General features: G+C 45.6%; 1 protein-coding gene across 2 annotated transcripts in view; it reads left to right on the top strand.

The window, feature by feature from the left end:
* Positions 1-18,404, top strand: part of LOC139405631 (secretagogin-like) — a 37,095-nt gene that overhangs the window by 8,623 nt on the left and 10,068 nt on the right. For both annotated transcript variants that reach the window (XM_071148047.1, XM_071148048.1), the window contains 3 exons: positions 5,607-5,663; positions 13,525-13,602; positions 17,559-17,614. In XM_071148047.1, coding sequence (XP_071004148.1) covers positions 5,607-5,663; positions 13,525-13,602; positions 17,559-17,614 — 191 coding nt within the window. The remainder of the gene's footprint in view (positions 1-5,606; positions 5,664-13,524; positions 13,603-17,558; positions 17,615-18,404) is intronic.

Raw genomic sequence — 18,404 nt, forward strand, 5'->3', positions numbered from 1 at the left:
GCGGTGATCTGTTGGAATGGTCTGTGTGGTGATCTGTTGGAATGGTCTGTGTGGTGATCTGTTGGAATGGTCTGTGTGGTGATCTGTTGGAATGGTCTGTGCGGTGATCTGTTGGAATGGTCTGTGTGGTGATCTGTTGGAATGGTCTGTGCTGTGATCTGTTGGAATGGTCTGTGTGGTGATCTGTTGGAATGGTCTGTGCGGTGATCTGTTGGAATGGTCTGTGCGGTGATCTGTTGGAATGGTCTGTGCTGTGATCTGTTGGAATGGTCTGAGTGGTGATCTGTTGGAATGGTCTGAGTGGTGATCTGTTGGAATGGTCTGAGTGGTGATCTGTTGGAACGGTCTGAGTGGTGATCTGTTGGAATGGTCTGTGCGGTGATCTGTTGGAATGGTCTGTGTGGTGATCTGTTGGAATGGTCTGTGTGGTGATCTGTTGGAATGGTCTGAGTGGTGATCTGTTGGAATGGTCTGTGCTGTGATCTGTTGGAATGGTCTGAGTGGTGATCTGTTGGAATGGTCTGTGTGGTGATCTGTTGGAATGGTCTGTGTGGTGATCTGATGGAATGGTCTGTGTGGTGATCTGTTGGAATGGTCTGAGTGGTGATCTGTTGGAATGGTCTGTGTGGTGATCTGTTGGAATGGTCTGTGCGGTGATCTGTTGGAATGGTCTGAGTGGTGATCTGTTGGAATGGTCTGAGTGGTGATCTGTTGGAATGGTCTGAGTGGTGATCTGTTGGAACGGTCTGAGTGGTGATCTGTTGGAATGGTCTGTGCGGTGATCTGTTGGAATGGTCTGTGTGGTGATCTGTTGGAATGGTCTGTGCGTTGATCTGTTGGAATGGTCTGTGCGGTGATCTGTTGGAATGGTCTGTGTGGTGATCTGTTGGAATGGTCTGTGCGGTGATCTGTTGGAATGGTCTGTGCTGTGATCTGTTGGAATGGTCTGTGTGGTGATCTGTTGGAATGGTCTGTGCTGTGATCTGATGGAATGGTCTGTGCGGTGATCTCTTGGAATGGTCTGAGTGGTGATCTGTTGGAATGGTCTGTGTGGTGATCTGTTGGAATGGTCTGTGTGGTGATCTGTTGGAATGGTCTGAGTGGTGATCTGTTGGAATGGTCTGTGCTGTGATCTGTTGGAATGGTCTGTGTGGTGATCTGTTGGAATGGTCTGTGCTGTGATCTGTTGGAATGGTCTGTGTGGTGATCTGTTGGAATGGTCTGTGCTGTGATCTGATGGAATGGTCTGTGCGGTGATCTGTTGGAATGGTCTTAGTGGTGATCTGTTGGAATGGTCTGTGTGGTGATCTGTTGGAATGGTCTGTGTGGTGATCTGTTGGAATGGTCTGTGTGGTGATCTGTTGGAATGGTCTGTGCGGTGATCTGTTGGAATGGTCTGTGTGGTGATCTGTTGGAATGGTCTGTGCTGTGATCTGTTGGAATGGTCTGTGTGGTGATCTGTTGGAATGGTCTGTGCGGTGATCTGTTGGAATGGTCTGTGCGGTGATCTGTTGGAATGGTCTGTGCTGTGATCTGTTGGAATGGTCTGAGTGGTGATCTGTTGGAATGGTCTGAGTGGTGATCTGTTGGAATGGTCTGAGTGGTGATCTGTTGGAACGGTCTGAGTGGTGATCTGTTGGAATGGTCTGTGCGGTGATCTGTTGGAATGGTCTGTGCGGTGATCTGTTGGAATGGTCTGTGTGGTGATCTGTTGGAATGGTCTGTGCTGTGATCTGTTGGAATGGTCTGTGTGGTGATCTGTTGGAATGGTCTGTGCGGTGATCTGTTGGAATGGTCTGTGCGGTGATCTGTTGGAATGGTCTGTGCTGTGATCTGTTGGAATGGTCTGTGCTGTGATCTGTTGGAATGGTCTGAGTGGTGATCTGTTGGAATGGTCTGAGTGGTGATCTGTTGGAATGGTCTGAGTGGTGATCTGTTGGAACGGTCTGAGTGGTGATCTGTTGGAATGGTCTGTGCGGTGATCTGTTGGAATGGTCTGTGTGGTGATCTGTTGGAATGGTCTGAGTGGTGATCTGTTGGAATGGTCTGTGCTGTGATCTGTTGGAATGGTCTGAGTGGTGATCTGTTGGAATGGTCTGTGTGGTGATCTGTTGGAATGGTCTGTGTGGTGATCTGATGGAATGGTCTGTGTGGTGATCTGTTGGAATGGTCTGAGTGGTGATCTGTTGGAATGGTCTGTGTGGTGATCTGTTGGAATGGTCTGTGCGGTGATCTGTTGGAATGGTCTGTGCGGTGATCTGTTGGAATGGTCTGTGTGGTGATCTGTTGGAATGGTCTGTGCTGTGATCTGATGGAATGGTCTGAGTGGTGATCTGTTGGAATGGTCTGTGCTGTGATCTGTTGGAATGGTCTGAGTGGTGATCTGTTGGAATGGTCTGAGTGGTGATCTGTTGGAATGGTCTGAGTGGTGATCTGTTGGAATGGTCTGAGTGGTGATCTGTTGGAATGGTCTGTGCGGTGATCTGTTGGAATGGTCTGTGTGGTGATCTGTTGGAATGGTCTGTGCGGTGATCTGTTGGAATGGTCTGTGTGGTGATCTGTTGGAATGGTCTGTGCGGTGATCTGTTGGAATGGTCTGTGTGGTGATCTGTTGGAATGGTCTGTGCGGTGATCTGTTGGAATGGTCTGTGTGGTGATCTGTTGGAATGGTCTGTGCTGTGATCTGTTGGAATGGTCTGTGTGGTGATCTGTTGGAATGGTCTGTGCGGTGATCTGTTGGAATGGTCTGTGCGGTGATCTGTTGGAATGGTCTGTGCTGTGATCTGTTGGAATGGTCTGAGTGGTGATCTGTTGGAATGGTCTGAGTGGTGATCTGTTGGAATGGTCTGAGTGGTGATCTGTTGGAACGGTCTGAGTGGTGATCTGTTGGAATGGTCTGTGCGGTGATCTGTTGGAATGGTCTGTGTGGTGATCTGTTGGAATGGTCTGTGCGGTGATCTGTTGGAATGGTCTGTGCGGTGATCTGTTGGAATGGTCTGTGTGGTGATCTGTTGGAATGGTCTGTGCGGTGATCTGTTGGAATGGTCTGTGCTGTGATCTGTTGGAATGGTCTGTGTGGTGATCTGTTGGAATGGTCTGTGCTGTGATCTGATGGAATGGTCTGTGCGGTGATCTCTTGGAATGGTCTGAGTGGTGATCTGTTGGAATGGTCTGTGTGGTGATCTGTTGGAATGGTCTGTGTGGTGATCTGTTGGAATGGTCTGTGTGGTGATCTGTTGGAATGGTCTGTGCGGTGATCTGTTGGAATGGTCTGTGTGGTGATCTGTTGGAATGGTCTGTGCTGTGATCTGTTGGAATGGTCTGTGTGGTGATCTGTTGGAATGGTCTGTGCGGTGATCTGTTGGAATGGTCTGTGCGGTGATCTGTTGGAATGGTCTGTGCTTTGATCTGTTGGAATGGTCTGAGTGGTGATCTGTTGGAATGGTCTGAGTGGTGATCTGTTGGAATGGTCTGAGTGGTGATCTGTTGGAACGGTCTGAGTGGTGATCTGTTGGAATGGTCTGTGCGGTGATCTGTTGGAATGGTCTGTGTGGTGATCTGTTGGAATGGTCTGTGTGGTGATCTGTTGGAATGGTCTGAGTGGTGATCTGTTGGAATGGTCTGTGCTGTGATCTGTTGGAATGGTCTGAGTGGTGATCTGTTGGAATGGTCTGTGTGGTGATCTGTTGGAATGGTCTGTGTGGTGATCTGATGGAATGGTCTGTGTGGTGATCTGTTGGAATGGTCTGAGTGGTGATCTGTTGGAATGGTCTGTGTGGTGATCTGTTGGAATGGTCTGTGCGGTGATCTGTTGGAATGGTCTGTGCGGTGATCTGTTGGAATGGTCTGTGCTGTGATCTGTTGGAATGGTCTGAGTGGTGATCTGTTGGAATGGTCTGAGTGGTGATCTGTTGGAATGGTCTGAGTGGTGATCTGTTGGAATGGTCTGAGTGGTGATCTGTTGGAATGGTCTGTGCGGTGATCTGTTGGAATGGTCTGTGTGGTGATCTGTTGGAATGGTCTGTGCGGTGATCTGTTGGAATGGTCTGTGTGGTGATCTGTTGGAATGGTCTGTGTGGTGATCTGTTGGAATGGTCTGTGTGGTGATCTGTTGGAATGGTCTGTGCGGTGATCTGTTGGAATGGTCTGTGTGGTGATCTGTTGGAATGGTCTGTGCTGTGATCTGTTGGAATGGTCTGTGTGGTGATCTGTTGGAATGGTCTGTGCGGTGATCTGTTGGAATGGTCTGTGCGGTGATCTGTTGGAATGGTCTGTGCTGTGATCTGTTGGAATGGTCTGAGTGGTGATCTGTTGGAATGGTCTGAGTGGTGATCTGTTGGAATGGTCTGAGTGGTGATCTGTTGGAACGGTCTGAGTGGTGATCTGTTGGAATGGTCTGTGCGGTGATCTGTTGGAATGGTCTGTGTGGTGATCTGTTGGAATGGTCTGTGCGGTGATCTGTTGGAATGGTCTGTGCGGTGATCTGTTGGAATGGTCTGTGTGGTGATCTGTTGGAATGGTCTGTGCGGTGATCTGTTGGAATGGTCTGTGCTGTGATCTGTTGGAATGGTCTGTGTGGTGATCTGTTGGAATGGTCTGTGCTGTGATCTGATGGAATGGTCTGTGCGGTGATCTCTTGGAATGGTCTGAGTGGTGATCTGTTGGAATGGTCTGTGTGGTGATCTGTTGGAATGGTCTGTGTGGTGATCTGTTGGAATGGTCTGAGTGGTGATCTGTTGGAATGGTCTGTGCTGTGATCTGTTGGAATGGTCTGTGTGGTGATCTGTTGGAATGGTCTGTGCTGTGATCTGTTGGAATGGTCTGTGTGGTGATCTGTTGGAATGGTCTGTGCTGTGATCTGATGGAATGGTCTGTGCGGTGATCTGTTGGAATGGTCTTAGTGGTGATCTGTTGGAATGGTCTGTGTGGTGATCTGTTGGAATGGTCTGTGTGGTGATCTGTTGGAATGGTCTGTGTGGTGATCTGATGGAATGGTCTGTGTGGTGATCTGTTGGAATGGTCTGTGTGGTGATCCGATGGAATGGTCTGTGTGGTGATCCGATGGAATGGTCTGTGTGGTGATCCGATGGAATGGTCTGTGTGGTGATCTGTTGGAATGGTCTGTGTGGTGATCTGTTGGAATGGTCTGAGTGGTGATCTGTTGGAATGGTCTGTGTGGTGATCTGTTGGAATGGTCTGTGTGGTGATCTGTTGGAATGGTCTGTGTGGTGATCTGTTGGAATGGTCTGTGCTGTGATCTGATGGAATGGTCTGTGCGGTGATCCGATGGAATGGTCTGTGCGGTGATCTGTTGGAATGGTCTGTATGGTGATCTGTTGGAATGGTCTGTGCTGTGATCTGATGGAATGGTCTGTGTGGTGATCCGAGTACCTGCCAGATCTTTGTCATTTACGGCAAGAACGTTCGCAGTTCCTTTTTCTATGTGAACTCCGTTTTTGGGGTGTGGCTCTCACAGTAACCCTGAAGAAGACAAAGAACTCAGCATCACCTCACCTGGATACCCTAATGCTTACTAAGGGTCATTGGTGGCAGCTGGTATTTGTATTTACAGCAGTAGTAACTGATTGTCCTTCTCGTCTCTGTAGATCTGGAGAAAGTATGATGCTGACAGCAGTGGATACATATCAGCTGTGGAGCTGAAGGTAATGTTAACTCCACTCCTACACACAGAAGGTAATGTTAACTCCACTCCTACACACATAAGGTAATGTTGTTTAACTCCACTCCTACACACAGAAGGTAATGTTGTTTAACTCCACTCCTACACACAGAAGGTAATGTTGTTTAACTCCACTCCTACACACAGAAGGCAATGTTGTTTAACTCCACTCCTACACACAAAAGGTAATGTTAACTCCACTCCTATACACAGAAGGTAATGTTGTTTAACTCCACCCCTACACACAGAAGGTAATGGTGTTTAACTCCACTTCTACACACAGAAGGTAATGTTGTTTAACTCCACTCCTACACACAGACGGTAATGTTAACTCCACTCCTACACACAGAAGGTAATGTTGTTTAACTCCACTCCTACACACAGAAGGTAATGTTGTCTAACTCCACTCCTACACACAGAAGGTAATGTGGTTTAACTCCACTCCTACACACAGAAGGTAATGTTAACTCCACTCCTACACACAGTAGGTAATGTGGTTTAACTCCACCCCTACACACAGAAGGTAATGTTAACTCCACTCCTACACACAGACGGTAATGTTAACTCCACTCCTACACACAGAAGGTAATGTGGTTTAACTCCACTCCTACACACAGAAGGTAATGTTAACTCCACTCCTACACACAGAAGGTAATGTTGTCTAACTCCACTCCTACACACAGAAGGTAATGTGGTTTAACTCCACTGCTACACACAGATGGTAATGTTAACTCCACTCCTACACACAGAAGGTAATGTGGTTTAACTCCACTCCTACACACATAAGGTAATGTTAACTCCACTCCTACACACAGAAGGTAATGTTGTTTAACTCCACTCCTACACACAGAAGGTAATGTTGTCTAACTCCACTCCTACACACAGAAGGTAATGTTGTTTAACTCCACTCCTACACACAGAAGGTAATGTTGTTTAACTCCACCCCTACACACAGAAGGTAATGTTGTTTAACTCCACTCCTACACACAGAAGGTAATGTTGTTTAACTCCACTCCTACACACAGAAGGTAATGTGGTTTAACTCCACCCCTACACACAGAAGGTAATGTTAACTCCACTCCTACACACAGACGGTAATGTTAACTCCACTCCTACACACAGAAGGTAATGTTGTCTAACTCCAATCCTACACACAGAAGGTAATGTGGTTTAACTCCACTCCTACACACAGAAGGTAATGTTAACTCCACTCCTACACACAGAAGGTAATGTTGTTTAACTCCACTCCTACAAACAGAAGGTAATGTTAACTCCACTCCTACACACAGAAGGTAATGTTGTTTAACTCCACTCCTACACACAAAAGGTAATGTTAACTCCACTCCTACACACAGAAGGTAATGTTGTCTAACTTCACTCGTACACACAGAAGGTAATGTGGTTTAACTCCACTCCTACACACAGAAGGTAATGTTAACTCCACTCCTACACACAGAAGGTAATGTTGTCTAACTCCACTCCTACACACAGAAGGTAATGTGGTTTAACTCCACTGCTACACACAGATGGTAATGTTAACTCCACTCCTACACACATAAGGTAATGTGGTTTAACTCCACTCCTACACACATAAGGTAATGTTAACTCCACTCCTACACACAGAAGGTAATGTTGTTTAACTCCACTCCTACACACAGAAGGTAATGTTGTCTAACTCCACTCCTACACACAGAAGGTAATGTTGTTTAACTCCACTCCTACACACAGAAGGTAAAGTTGTTTAACTCCACCCCTACACACAGAAGGTAATGTTGTTTAACTCCACTCCTACACACAGAAGGTAATGTTGTTTAACTCCACTCCTACACACAGAAGGTAATGTGGTTTAACTCCACTCCTACACACAGAAGGTAATGTGGTTTAACTCCACTCCTACACACAGAAGGTAATGTTAACTCCACTCCTACACACAGAAGGTAATGTTGTTTAACTCCACTCCTACAAACAGAAGGTAATGTTAACTCCACTCCTACACACAGAAGGTAATGTGGTTTAACTCCACTCCTACACACAGAAGGTAATGTTAACTCCACTCCTACACACAGAAGGTAATGTTGTTTAACTCCACTCCTACACACAGAAGGTAATGTTAACTCCACTCCTACACACAGAAGGTAATGTGGTTTAACTCCACTCCTACACACAGAAGGTAATGTTAACTCCACTCCTACACACAGACGGTAATGTTAACTCCACTCCTACACACAGAAGGTAATGTGGTTTAACACCACTCCTACACACAGAAGGTAATGGTGTTTAACTCCACTCCTACACACAGAAGGTAATGTTGTCTAACTCCACTCCTACACACAGAAGGTAATGTGGTTTAACTCCACTCCTACACACAGAAGGTAATGTTAACTCCACTCCTACACACAGAAGGTAATGTTGTTTAACTCCACTCCTACACACAGAAGGTAATGTTGTCTAACTCCACTCCTACACACAGAAGGTAATGTTGTTTAACTCCACTCCTACACACAGAAGGTAATGTTGTTTAACTCCACCCCTACACACAGAAGGTAATGTTGTTTAACTCCACTCCTACACACAGAAGGTAATGTTGTTTAACTCCACTCCTACACACAGAAGGTAATGTGGTTTAACTCCACTCCTACACACAGAAGGTAATGTGGTTTAACTCCACTCCTACACACAGAAGGTAATGTTAACTCCACTCCTACACACAGCAGGTAATGTTGTTTAACTCCACTCCTACACACAGAAGGTAATGTTAACTCCACTCCTACACACAGACGGTAATGTTAACTCCACTCCTACACACAGAAGGTAATGTGGTTTAACTCCACTCCTACACACAGAAGGTAATGTTAACTCCACTCCTACACACAGAAGGTAATGTTGTCTAACTCCACTCCTACACACAGAAGGTAATGTGGTTTAACTCCACTCCTACACACAGAAGGTAATGTTAACTCCACTCCTACACACAGAAGGTAATGTGGTTTAACTCCACTCCTACACACAGAAGGTAATGTTAACTCCACTCCTACACACAGAAGGTAATGTTGTTTAACTCCACTCCTACAAACAGAAGGTAATGTTAACTCCACTCCTACACACAGAAGGTAATGTGGTTTAACTCCACTCCTACACACAGAAGGTAATGTTAACTCCACTCCTACACACAGAAGGTAATGTTGTTTAACTCCACTCCTACACACAGAAGGTAATGTTAACTCCACTCCTACACACAGAAGGTAATGTGGTTTAACTCCACTCCTACACACAGAAGGTAATGTTAACTCCACTCCTACACACAGACGGTAATGTTAACTCCACTCCTACACACAGAAGGTAATGTTGTTTAACTCCACTCCTACACACAGAAGGTAATGTTGTTTAACTCCACTCCTACACACAGAAGGTAATGTGGTTTAACTCCACTCCTACACACAGAAGGTAATGTGGTTTAACTCCACTCCTACACACAGAAGGTAATGTTAACTCCACTCCTACACACAGCAGGTAATGTTGTTTAACTCCACTCCTACACACAGAAGGTAATGTTAACTCCACTCCTACACACAGACGGTAATGTTAACTCCACTCCTACACACAGAAGGTAATGTGGTTTAACTCCACTCCTACACACAGAAGGTAATGTTAACTCCACTCCTACACACAGAAGGTAATGTTGTCTAACTCCACTCCTACACACAGAAGGTAATGTGGTTTAACTCCACTCCTACACACAGAAGGTAATGTTAACTCCACTCCTACACACAGAAGGTAATGTGGTTTAACTCCACTCCTACACACATAAGGTAATGTTAACTCCACTCCTACACACAGAAGGTAATGTTGTTTAACTCCACTCCTACAAACAGAAGGTAATGTTAACTCCACTCCTACACACAGAAGGTAATGTGGTTTAACTCCACTCCTACACACAGAAGGTAATGTTAACTCCACTCCTACACACAGAAGGTAATGTTGTTTAACTCCACTCCTACACACAGAAGGTAATGTTAACTCCACTCCTACACACAGAAGGTAATGTGGTTTAACTACACTCCTACACACAGAAGGTAATGTTAACTCCACTCCTACACACAGACGGTAATGTTAACTCCACTCCTACACACAGAAGGTAATGTGGTTTAACTCCACTCCTACACACAGAAGGTAATGTTGTTTAACTCCACTCCTACACACAGAAGGTAATGTTGTCTAACTCCACTCCTACACACAGAAGGTAATGTGGTTTAACTCCACTCCTACACACAGAAGGTAATGTGGTTTAACTCCACTCCTACACACAGAAGGTAATGTTAACTCCACTCCTACACACAGACGGTAATGTTAACTCCACTCCTACACACAGAAGGTAATGTGGTTTAACTCCACTCCTACACACAGAAGGTAATGTTGTTTAACTCCACTCCTACACACAGAAGGTAATGTTGTCTAACTCCACTCCTACACACAGAAGGTAATGTGGTTTAACTCCACTCCTACACACAGAAGGTAATGTTAACTCCACTCCTACACACAGAAGGTAATGTTGTTTAACTCCACTCCTACACACAGAAGGTAATGTTGTCTAACTCCACTCCTACACACAGAAGGTAATGTTGTTTAACTCCACTCCTACACACAGAAGGTAATGTTGTTTAACTCCACCCCTACACACAGAAGGTAATGTTGTTTAACTCCACTCCTACACACAGAAGGTAATGTTGTTTAACTCCACTCCTACACACAGAAGGTAATGTGGTTTAACTCCACTCCTACACACAGAAGGTAATGTGGTTTAACTCCACTCCTACACACAGAAGGTAATGTTAACTCCACTCCTACACACAGCAGGTAATGTTGTTTAACTCCACTCCTACACACAGAAGGTAATGTTAACTCCACTCCTACACACAGAAGGTAATGTTAACTCCACTCCTACACACAGAAGGTAATGTTGTCTAACTCCACTCCTACACACAGAAGGTAATGTGGTTTAACTCCACTCCTACACACAGAAGGTAATGTTAACTCCACTCCTACACACAGAAGGTAATGTGGTTTAACTCCACTCCTACACACAGAAGGTAATGTTAACTCCACTCCTACACACAGAAGGTAATGTTGTTTAACTCCACTCCTACAAACAGAAGGTAATGTTAACTCCACTCCTACACACAGAAGGTAATGTGGTTTAACTCCACTCCTACACACAGAAGGTAATGTTAACTCCACTCCTACACACAGAAGGTAATGTTGTTTAACTCCACTCCTACACACAGAAGGTAATGTTAACTCCACTCCTACACACATAAGGTAATGTGGTTTAACTCCACTCCTACACACAGAAGGTAATGTTAACTCCACTCCTACACACAGACGGTAATGTTAACTCCACTCCTACACACAGAAGGTAATGTGGTTTAACTCCACTCCTACACACAGAAGGTAATGTTGTTTAACTCCACTCCTACACACAGAAGGTAATGTTGTCTAACTCCACTCCTACACACAGAAGGTAATGTGGTTTAACTCCACTCCTACACACAGAAGGTAATGTTAACTCCACTCCTACACACAGAAGGTAATGTTGTTTAACTCCACTCCTACACACAGAAGGTAATGTTGTCTAACTCCACTCCTACACACAGAATGTAATGTTGTTTAACTCCACTCCTACACACAGAAGGTAATGTTGTTTAACTCCACCCCTACACACAGAAGGTAATGTTGTTTAACTCCACTCCTACACACAGAAGGTAATGTTGTTTAACTCCACTCCTACACACAGAAGGTAATGTGGTTTAACTCCACTCCTACACACAGAAGGTAATGTGGTTTAACTCCACTCCTACACACAGAAGGTAATGTTAACTCCACTCCTACACACAGCAGGTAATGTTGTTTAACTCCACTCCTACACACAGAAGGTAATGTTAACTCCACTCCTACACACAGACGGTAATGTTAACTCCACTCCTACACACAGAAGGTAATGTGGTTTAACTCCACTCCTACACACAGAAGGTAATGTTAACTCCACTCCTACACACAGAAGGTAATGTTGTCTAACTCCACTCCTACACACAGAAGGTAATGTGGTTTAACTCCACTCCTACACACAGAAGGTAATGTTAACTCCACTCCTACACACAGAAGGTAATGTGGTTTAACTCCACTCCTACACACATAAGGTAATGTTAACTCCACTCCTACACACAGAAGGTAATGTTGTTTAACTCCACTCCTACAAACAGAAGGTAATGTTAACTCCACTCCTACACACAGAAGGTAATGTGGTTTAACTCCACTCCTACACACAGAAGGTAATGTTAACTCCACTCCTACACACAGAAGGTAATGTTGTTTAACTCCACTCCTACACACAGAAGGTAATGTTAACTCCACTCCTACACACAGAAGGTAATGTGGTTTAACTCCACTCCTACACACAGAAGGTAATGTTAACTCCACTCCTACACACAGAAGGTAATGTGGTTTAACTCCACTCCTACACACAGAAGGTAATGTGGTTTAACTCCACTCCTACACACAGAAGGTAATGTTGTTTAACTCCACTCCTACACACAGAAGGTAATGTTGTCTAACTCCACTCCTACACACAGAAGGTAATGTGGTTTAACTCCACTCCTACACACAGAAGGTAATGTTAACTCCACTCCTACACACAGAAGGTAATGTTGTTTAACTCCACTCCTACACACAGAAGGTAATGTTGTCTAACTCCACTCCTACACACAGAAGGTAATGTTGTTTAACTCCACTCCTACACACAGAAGGTAATGTTGTTTAACTCCACCCCTACACACAGAAGGTAATGTTGTTTAACTCCACTCCTACACACAGAAGGTAATGTTGTTTAACTCCACTCCTACACACAGAAGGTAATGTGGTTTAACTCCACTCCTACACACAGAAGGTAATGTGGTTTAACTCCACTCCTACACACAGAAGGTAATGTTAACTCCACTCCTACACACAGCAGGTAATGTTGTTTAACTCCACTCCTACACACAGAAGGTAATGTTAACTCCACTCCTACACACAGACGGTAATGTTAACTCCACTCCTACACACAGAAGGTAATGTGGTTTAACTCCACTCCTACACACAGAAGGTAATGTTAACTCCACTCCTACACACAGAAGGTAATGTTGTCTAACTCCACTCCTACACACAGAAGGTAATGTGGTTTAACTCCACTCCTACACACAGAAGGTAATGTTAACTCCACTCCTACACACAGAAGGTAATGTGGTTTAACTCCACTCCTACACACAGAAGGTAATGTTAACTCCACTCCTACACACAGAAGGTAATGTTGTTTAACTCCACTCCTACACACAGAAGGTAATGTTGTCTAACTCCACTCCTACACACAGAAGGTAATGTTGTTTAACTCCACTCCTACACACAGAAGGTAATGTTGTTTAACTCCACCCCCACACACATAAGGTAATGTTGTTTAACTCCACTCCTACACACAGAAGGTAATGTTGTTTAACTCCACTCCTACACACAGAAGGTAATGTTGTTTAACTCCACTCCTACACACAGAAGGTAATGTTAACTCCACTCCTACACACAGAAGGTAATGTTGTCTAACTCCACTCCTACACACAGAAAGTAATGTCTTTATATTTAGCAAACCATGTTAGATCTGATTTCAGGGAATCAGGAAATAAACCAATAAACCATGTTAGATCTGATTTCAGTGAATCAGGAAGTAAACCAATAAACCATGTTAGATCTGATTTCAGGGAATCAGGAAGTAAACCAATAAACGATGCCCTTTTTATTTCCTCATTCTTCTTTGTAAACAGGGTTTCCTGAAGGACTTGTTCCAGAAGCACGGGAAGGCTGTGTCCTCCAGCAAACTGGACGAGTACACAGACGCAATGGTAAAACAACAGTCTCGTAGCCCTTTCCTGTAGTCAAATGACCATATCGTCCCCTAGTGGCCGCATTGGTGGAATGTTATTAATATTTTTCAAAATGTCAGAATTAATAAATACTATTTCAAAACAAATGCTGATAATGTGTTCTTCTTGGTTCCTGGAGGTGATAAAGATATCCTCTTGGTTCCTGGAGGAACATAGGGCCTGTACTAAAGATATCCTCTTGGTTCCTGGAGGAACATAGGGCCTGTACTAAAGATATCCTCTTGGTTCCTGGAGGAACATAGGGCCTGTACTAAATATATCCTCTTGGTTCCTGGAGGAACATAGGGCCTGTACTAAAGGTATCCTCTTGATTCCTGGAGGAACATAGGGCCTGTACTAAAGATATCCTCTTGGTTCCTGGAGGAACATAGGGCCTGTACTAAAGATATCCTCTTGATTCCTGGAGGAACATAGGGCCTGTACTGAAGATATCCTCTTGGTTCCTGGAGGAACATAGGGCCTGTACTAAAGATATCCTCTTGGTTCCTGTTGCCAGTCTTGGGATGCCTCCTGTCCCTTTTGGCCATGACATGCAGTCTTTATAGTCTCTTACCCACTGATTTACAATCTCTCTCTCTCCAGTGTGTGTAAAATAAGATAACTCAAGCACTACGTCTAATCAACCTAATGCAGTCATCAGTCTCTAGAACCATTAATGCAGGGTAAATGAACCTCATTCGTGGTTCTTTCAGAGTGCCTTTCAGGTCACTGAACGTGGTATAGATTCAGCAGGTAGATCTGGTTGCAGTGATGTTTATTACAACCAACTTTGCCCCCCCCCCCCCCGCTGTGTGTAAACAGTACAGGGTCTTCAGCCCCCCCCCCCGCTGTGTGTAAACAGTACAGGGTCTTCAGCCCCCCCCCGCTGTGTGTAAACAGTACAGGGTCTTCAGCCCCCCCCCCCGCTGTGTGTAAACAGTACAGGGTCTTCAGCCCCCCCCTCGCTGTGTGTAAACAGTACAGGGTCTTCAGCCCCCCCCCCCCCGCTGTGTGTAAACAGTACAGGGTCTTCAGCCCCCCCCCGCTGTGTGTAAACAGTACAGGGTCTTCAGCCCCCCCCCCCGCTGTGTGTAAACAGTACAGGGTCTTCAGCCCCCCCCCGCTGTGTGTAAACAGTACAGGGTCTTCAGCCCCCCCCCGCTGTGTGTAAACAGTACAGGGTCTTCAGCCCCCCCCCGCTGTGTGTAAACAGTACAGGGTCTTCAGCCCCCCCCCCGCTGTGTGTAAACAGTACAGGGTCTTCAGCCCCCCCGCTGTGTGTAAACAGTACAGGGTCTTCAGCCCCCCCCCCCCCCCCCCCCGCTGTGTGTAAACAGTACAGGGTCTTCAGCCCCCCCCCGCTGTGTGTAAACAGTACAGGGTCTTCAGCCCCCCCCCGCTGTGTGTAAACAGTACAGGGTCTTCAGCCCCCCCCCGCTGTGTGTAAACAGTACAGGGTCTTCAGCCCCCCCCCGCTGTGTGTAAACAGTACAGGGTCTTCAGCCCCCCCCCCCGCTGTGTGTAAACAGTACAGGGTCTTCAGCCCCCCCCGCTGTGTGTAAACAGTACAGGGTCTTCAGCCCCCCCCCGCTGTGTGTAAACAGTACAGGGTCTTCAGCCCCCCCCCGCTGTGTGTAAACAGTACAGGGTCTTCAGCCCCCCCCCCCCGCTGTGTGTAAACAGTACAGGGTCTCCAGAATGTATTTTTATTTAACTCAGTAAGTCAGTTAACAATAAATTCTTATTTACAATGACGGCCTACCAGGGAACAGTGGGTTAACTGCCTTGTTCAGGGGACAGATTTTTTTACCTTGTCAGCTCGGGGATTCGATCCAGCAACCTTTCGGTTACTGGCCCAACGCTCTAACCACTAGGCCACCTGCCGTCCCTACACTCTATCTCATCCTGGCCTGGTCTGGCATCACCCTGTTCTGTCTCTCACCTTGAGCTGGTCTGGTATCAGCCCGTTCCGTCTCTAACCCTGGCCTGGTCTGGCATCACCCCGTTCCGTTTCTCACCCTGGCCTGGTCTGGCATCACCCCGTTCTGTCTCTCACCCTGGCCTGGTCTGGCATCACCCCATTCTGTCTCTCACCCTGGCCTGGTCTGGCATCACCCCGTTCCGTCTCTCATCCTGGCCTGGTCTGGCATCACCGCGTTCCGTCTCTCACCCTGGCCTGGTCTGGCATCACCCCGTTCCGTCTCTCATTCTGGCCTGGTCTGGCATCACCGCGTTCCGTCTCTCACCCTGGCCTGGTCACGCATCACCCCGTTCCGTCTCTCATCCTGGCCTGGTCTGGCATCACCCCGTTCCGTCTCTCATCCTGGCCTGGTCTGGCATCACCGCGTTCCGTCTCTCACCCTGGCCTGGTCTGGCATCACCCCGTTCCGTCTCTCATTCTGGCCTGGTCTGGCATCACCGCGTTCCGTCTCTCACCCTGGCCTGGTCACGCATCACCCCGTTCCGTCTCTCATCCTGGCCTGGTCTGGCATCACCCCGTTCCGTCTCTCACCCTGGCCTGGTCTGGCATCACCCCGTTCCGTCTCTCACCTTGGCCTGGTCTGGCATCACCTCGTTCTCGTTAGAGTACTTCTAACCTGTGTATCATATTTATTTTCAAAGAGAGAGGCAGTCAAAATGGCAGGTTGACCTCTATTGTCATCAGTCTTGTCTTGGAGGCAGAGCTGAGAGATTTCCCCTTAGATAGGTCAGCTGCAAAGTCAAAATTGCCTATATTGTAAAATGTATGAAAACAAAAATGTGCCTTTAAGGTTAGGGTTAGGCATTAGGCTTAGCAGTGTGGTTAAGGTTAGGCATTAGGCTTAGCAGTGTGGTTAAGGTTAGACATTAGGCTTAGCAGTGTGGTTAGGGTTAGGCATTAGGCTTAGCAGTGTGGTTAAGGTTAGGCATTAGGCTTAGCAGTGTGGTTAAGGTTAGGCATTAGGCTTAGCAGTGTGGTTAGGGTTAGGCATTAGGCTTAGCAGTGTGGGTAAGGTTAGGCATTAGGCTTAGCAGTGTGGTTAAGGTTAGGCATTAGGCTTAGCAGTGTGGTTAGGGTTAGGCATTAGGCTTAGCAGTGTGGATAAGGTTAGGGTTAGGCATTAGGCTTAGCAGTGTGGTTAAGGTTAGGGTTAGGCATTAGGGTTAGCAGTGTGGTTAAGGTTAGGGCTAGGCATTAGGGTTAGCAGTGTGGTTAGGGTTAGGCAGTAGGCTTAGCAGTGTGGTTAAGGTTAGGGTTAGGCTTAGCAGTGTGGTTAAGGTTAGGGCTATGCATTAGGGTTAGCAGTGTGGTTAAGGTTAGGGTTAGGCATTAGGGTTAGCAGTGTGGTTAAGTTAGGGTTAGGCATTAGGGGTAGCAGTGTGGTTAGGGTTAGGCATTAGGGGTAGGAGTGTGGTTAAGGTTAGGGTTAGCAGTGTGGTTAAGGTTAGGAGTTAGGCATTAGGCTTAGCAGTGTGGTTAAGGTTAGGATTAGGCATTAGGCTTAGCAGTGTGGTTAAGGTTAGGGTTAGGCATTAGGCTTAGCAGTGTGGTTAAGGTTAGGGTTAGGCATTAGGCTTAGCAGTGTGGTTAAGGTTAGGAGTTAGGCATTAGGCTTAGCAGTGTGGTTAAGGTTAGGGTTAGGCATTAGGCTTAGCAGTGTGGTTAAGGTTAGGGTTAGGCATTAGGCTTAGCAGTGTGGTTAAGGTTAGGGTTGGGCTTAATCACGTTGTGTCTTTGCCAGCTAGTGACCTCTCTGCAGAGCTGCCCCCAGAACAAGATTCATAATGAAAAACGCTAACATGTGTTTATTTGTGCTCAGATCTGAACCATTGACAAACATGTTTAGTTGTGTTTTTTAAGCAGGGAAACCAGTAATCGCTAAATATATTTAATATCTCCGTTGGTCTAAAATGGCACATGTTTTATTATGCCTCAATTCCTTTTTTTCTAACAGATGAAGATTTTTGACAAAAATAAGGACGGTCGCTTGGATCTGAACGATTTGTCCAGGTACTTCTGATTGCCTCTATTACAATTCTGAATACTGAACCGTTTGGCCAGGTACTTCTGATTGACTCTATTACAATTCTGAATACTGAACCGTTTGGCCAGGTACTTCTGATTGACTCTATTACAATTCTGAATACTGAACCGTTTGGCCAGGTACTTCTAATTGACTCTATTACAATTCTGAATAGTGAACCGTTTGGCCAGGTACTTCTAATTGACTCTATTACAATTCTGAATACTGAACGATTTGTCCAGGTACTTCTAATTGACTCTATTACAATTTTGAATACTGAAACGTTTGGTCAGGTACTTCTAATTGACTCTATTACAATTCTGAATACTGAACCGTTTGGTCAGGTACTTCTAATTGACTCTATTATAATTCTGAATACTGAACCGTTTGGTCAGGTACTTCTAATTGACTCTATTACATTTATGAATAATGAACCGTTTGGTCAGGTACTTCTAATTGACTCTATTACAATTCTGAATACTGAACCGTTTGGTCAGGTACTTCTGATTGACTCTATTACATTTATGAATAATGAACCGTTTGGTCAGGTACTTCTAATTGACTCTATTACAATTCTGAATACTGAACCGTTTGGTCAGGTACTTCTAATTGACTCTATTACAATTCTGAATACTGAACCGTTTGGTCAGGTACTTCTAATTGACTCTATTACAATTCTGAATACTGAACCGTTTGGTCAGGTACTTCTAATTGACTCTATTACAATTCTGAATACTGAACCGTTTGGTCAGGTACTTCTGATTGACTGTATATTGG

The sequence above is a fragment of the Oncorhynchus clarkii genome, chromosome 3 (assembly GCF_045791955.1).
Source record: "Oncorhynchus clarkii lewisi isolate Uvic-CL-2024 chromosome 3, UVic_Ocla_1.0, whole genome shotgun sequence".
NCBI classification, from domain to species: domain Eukaryota; kingdom Metazoa; phylum Chordata; class Actinopteri; order Salmoniformes; family Salmonidae; genus Oncorhynchus; species Oncorhynchus clarkii.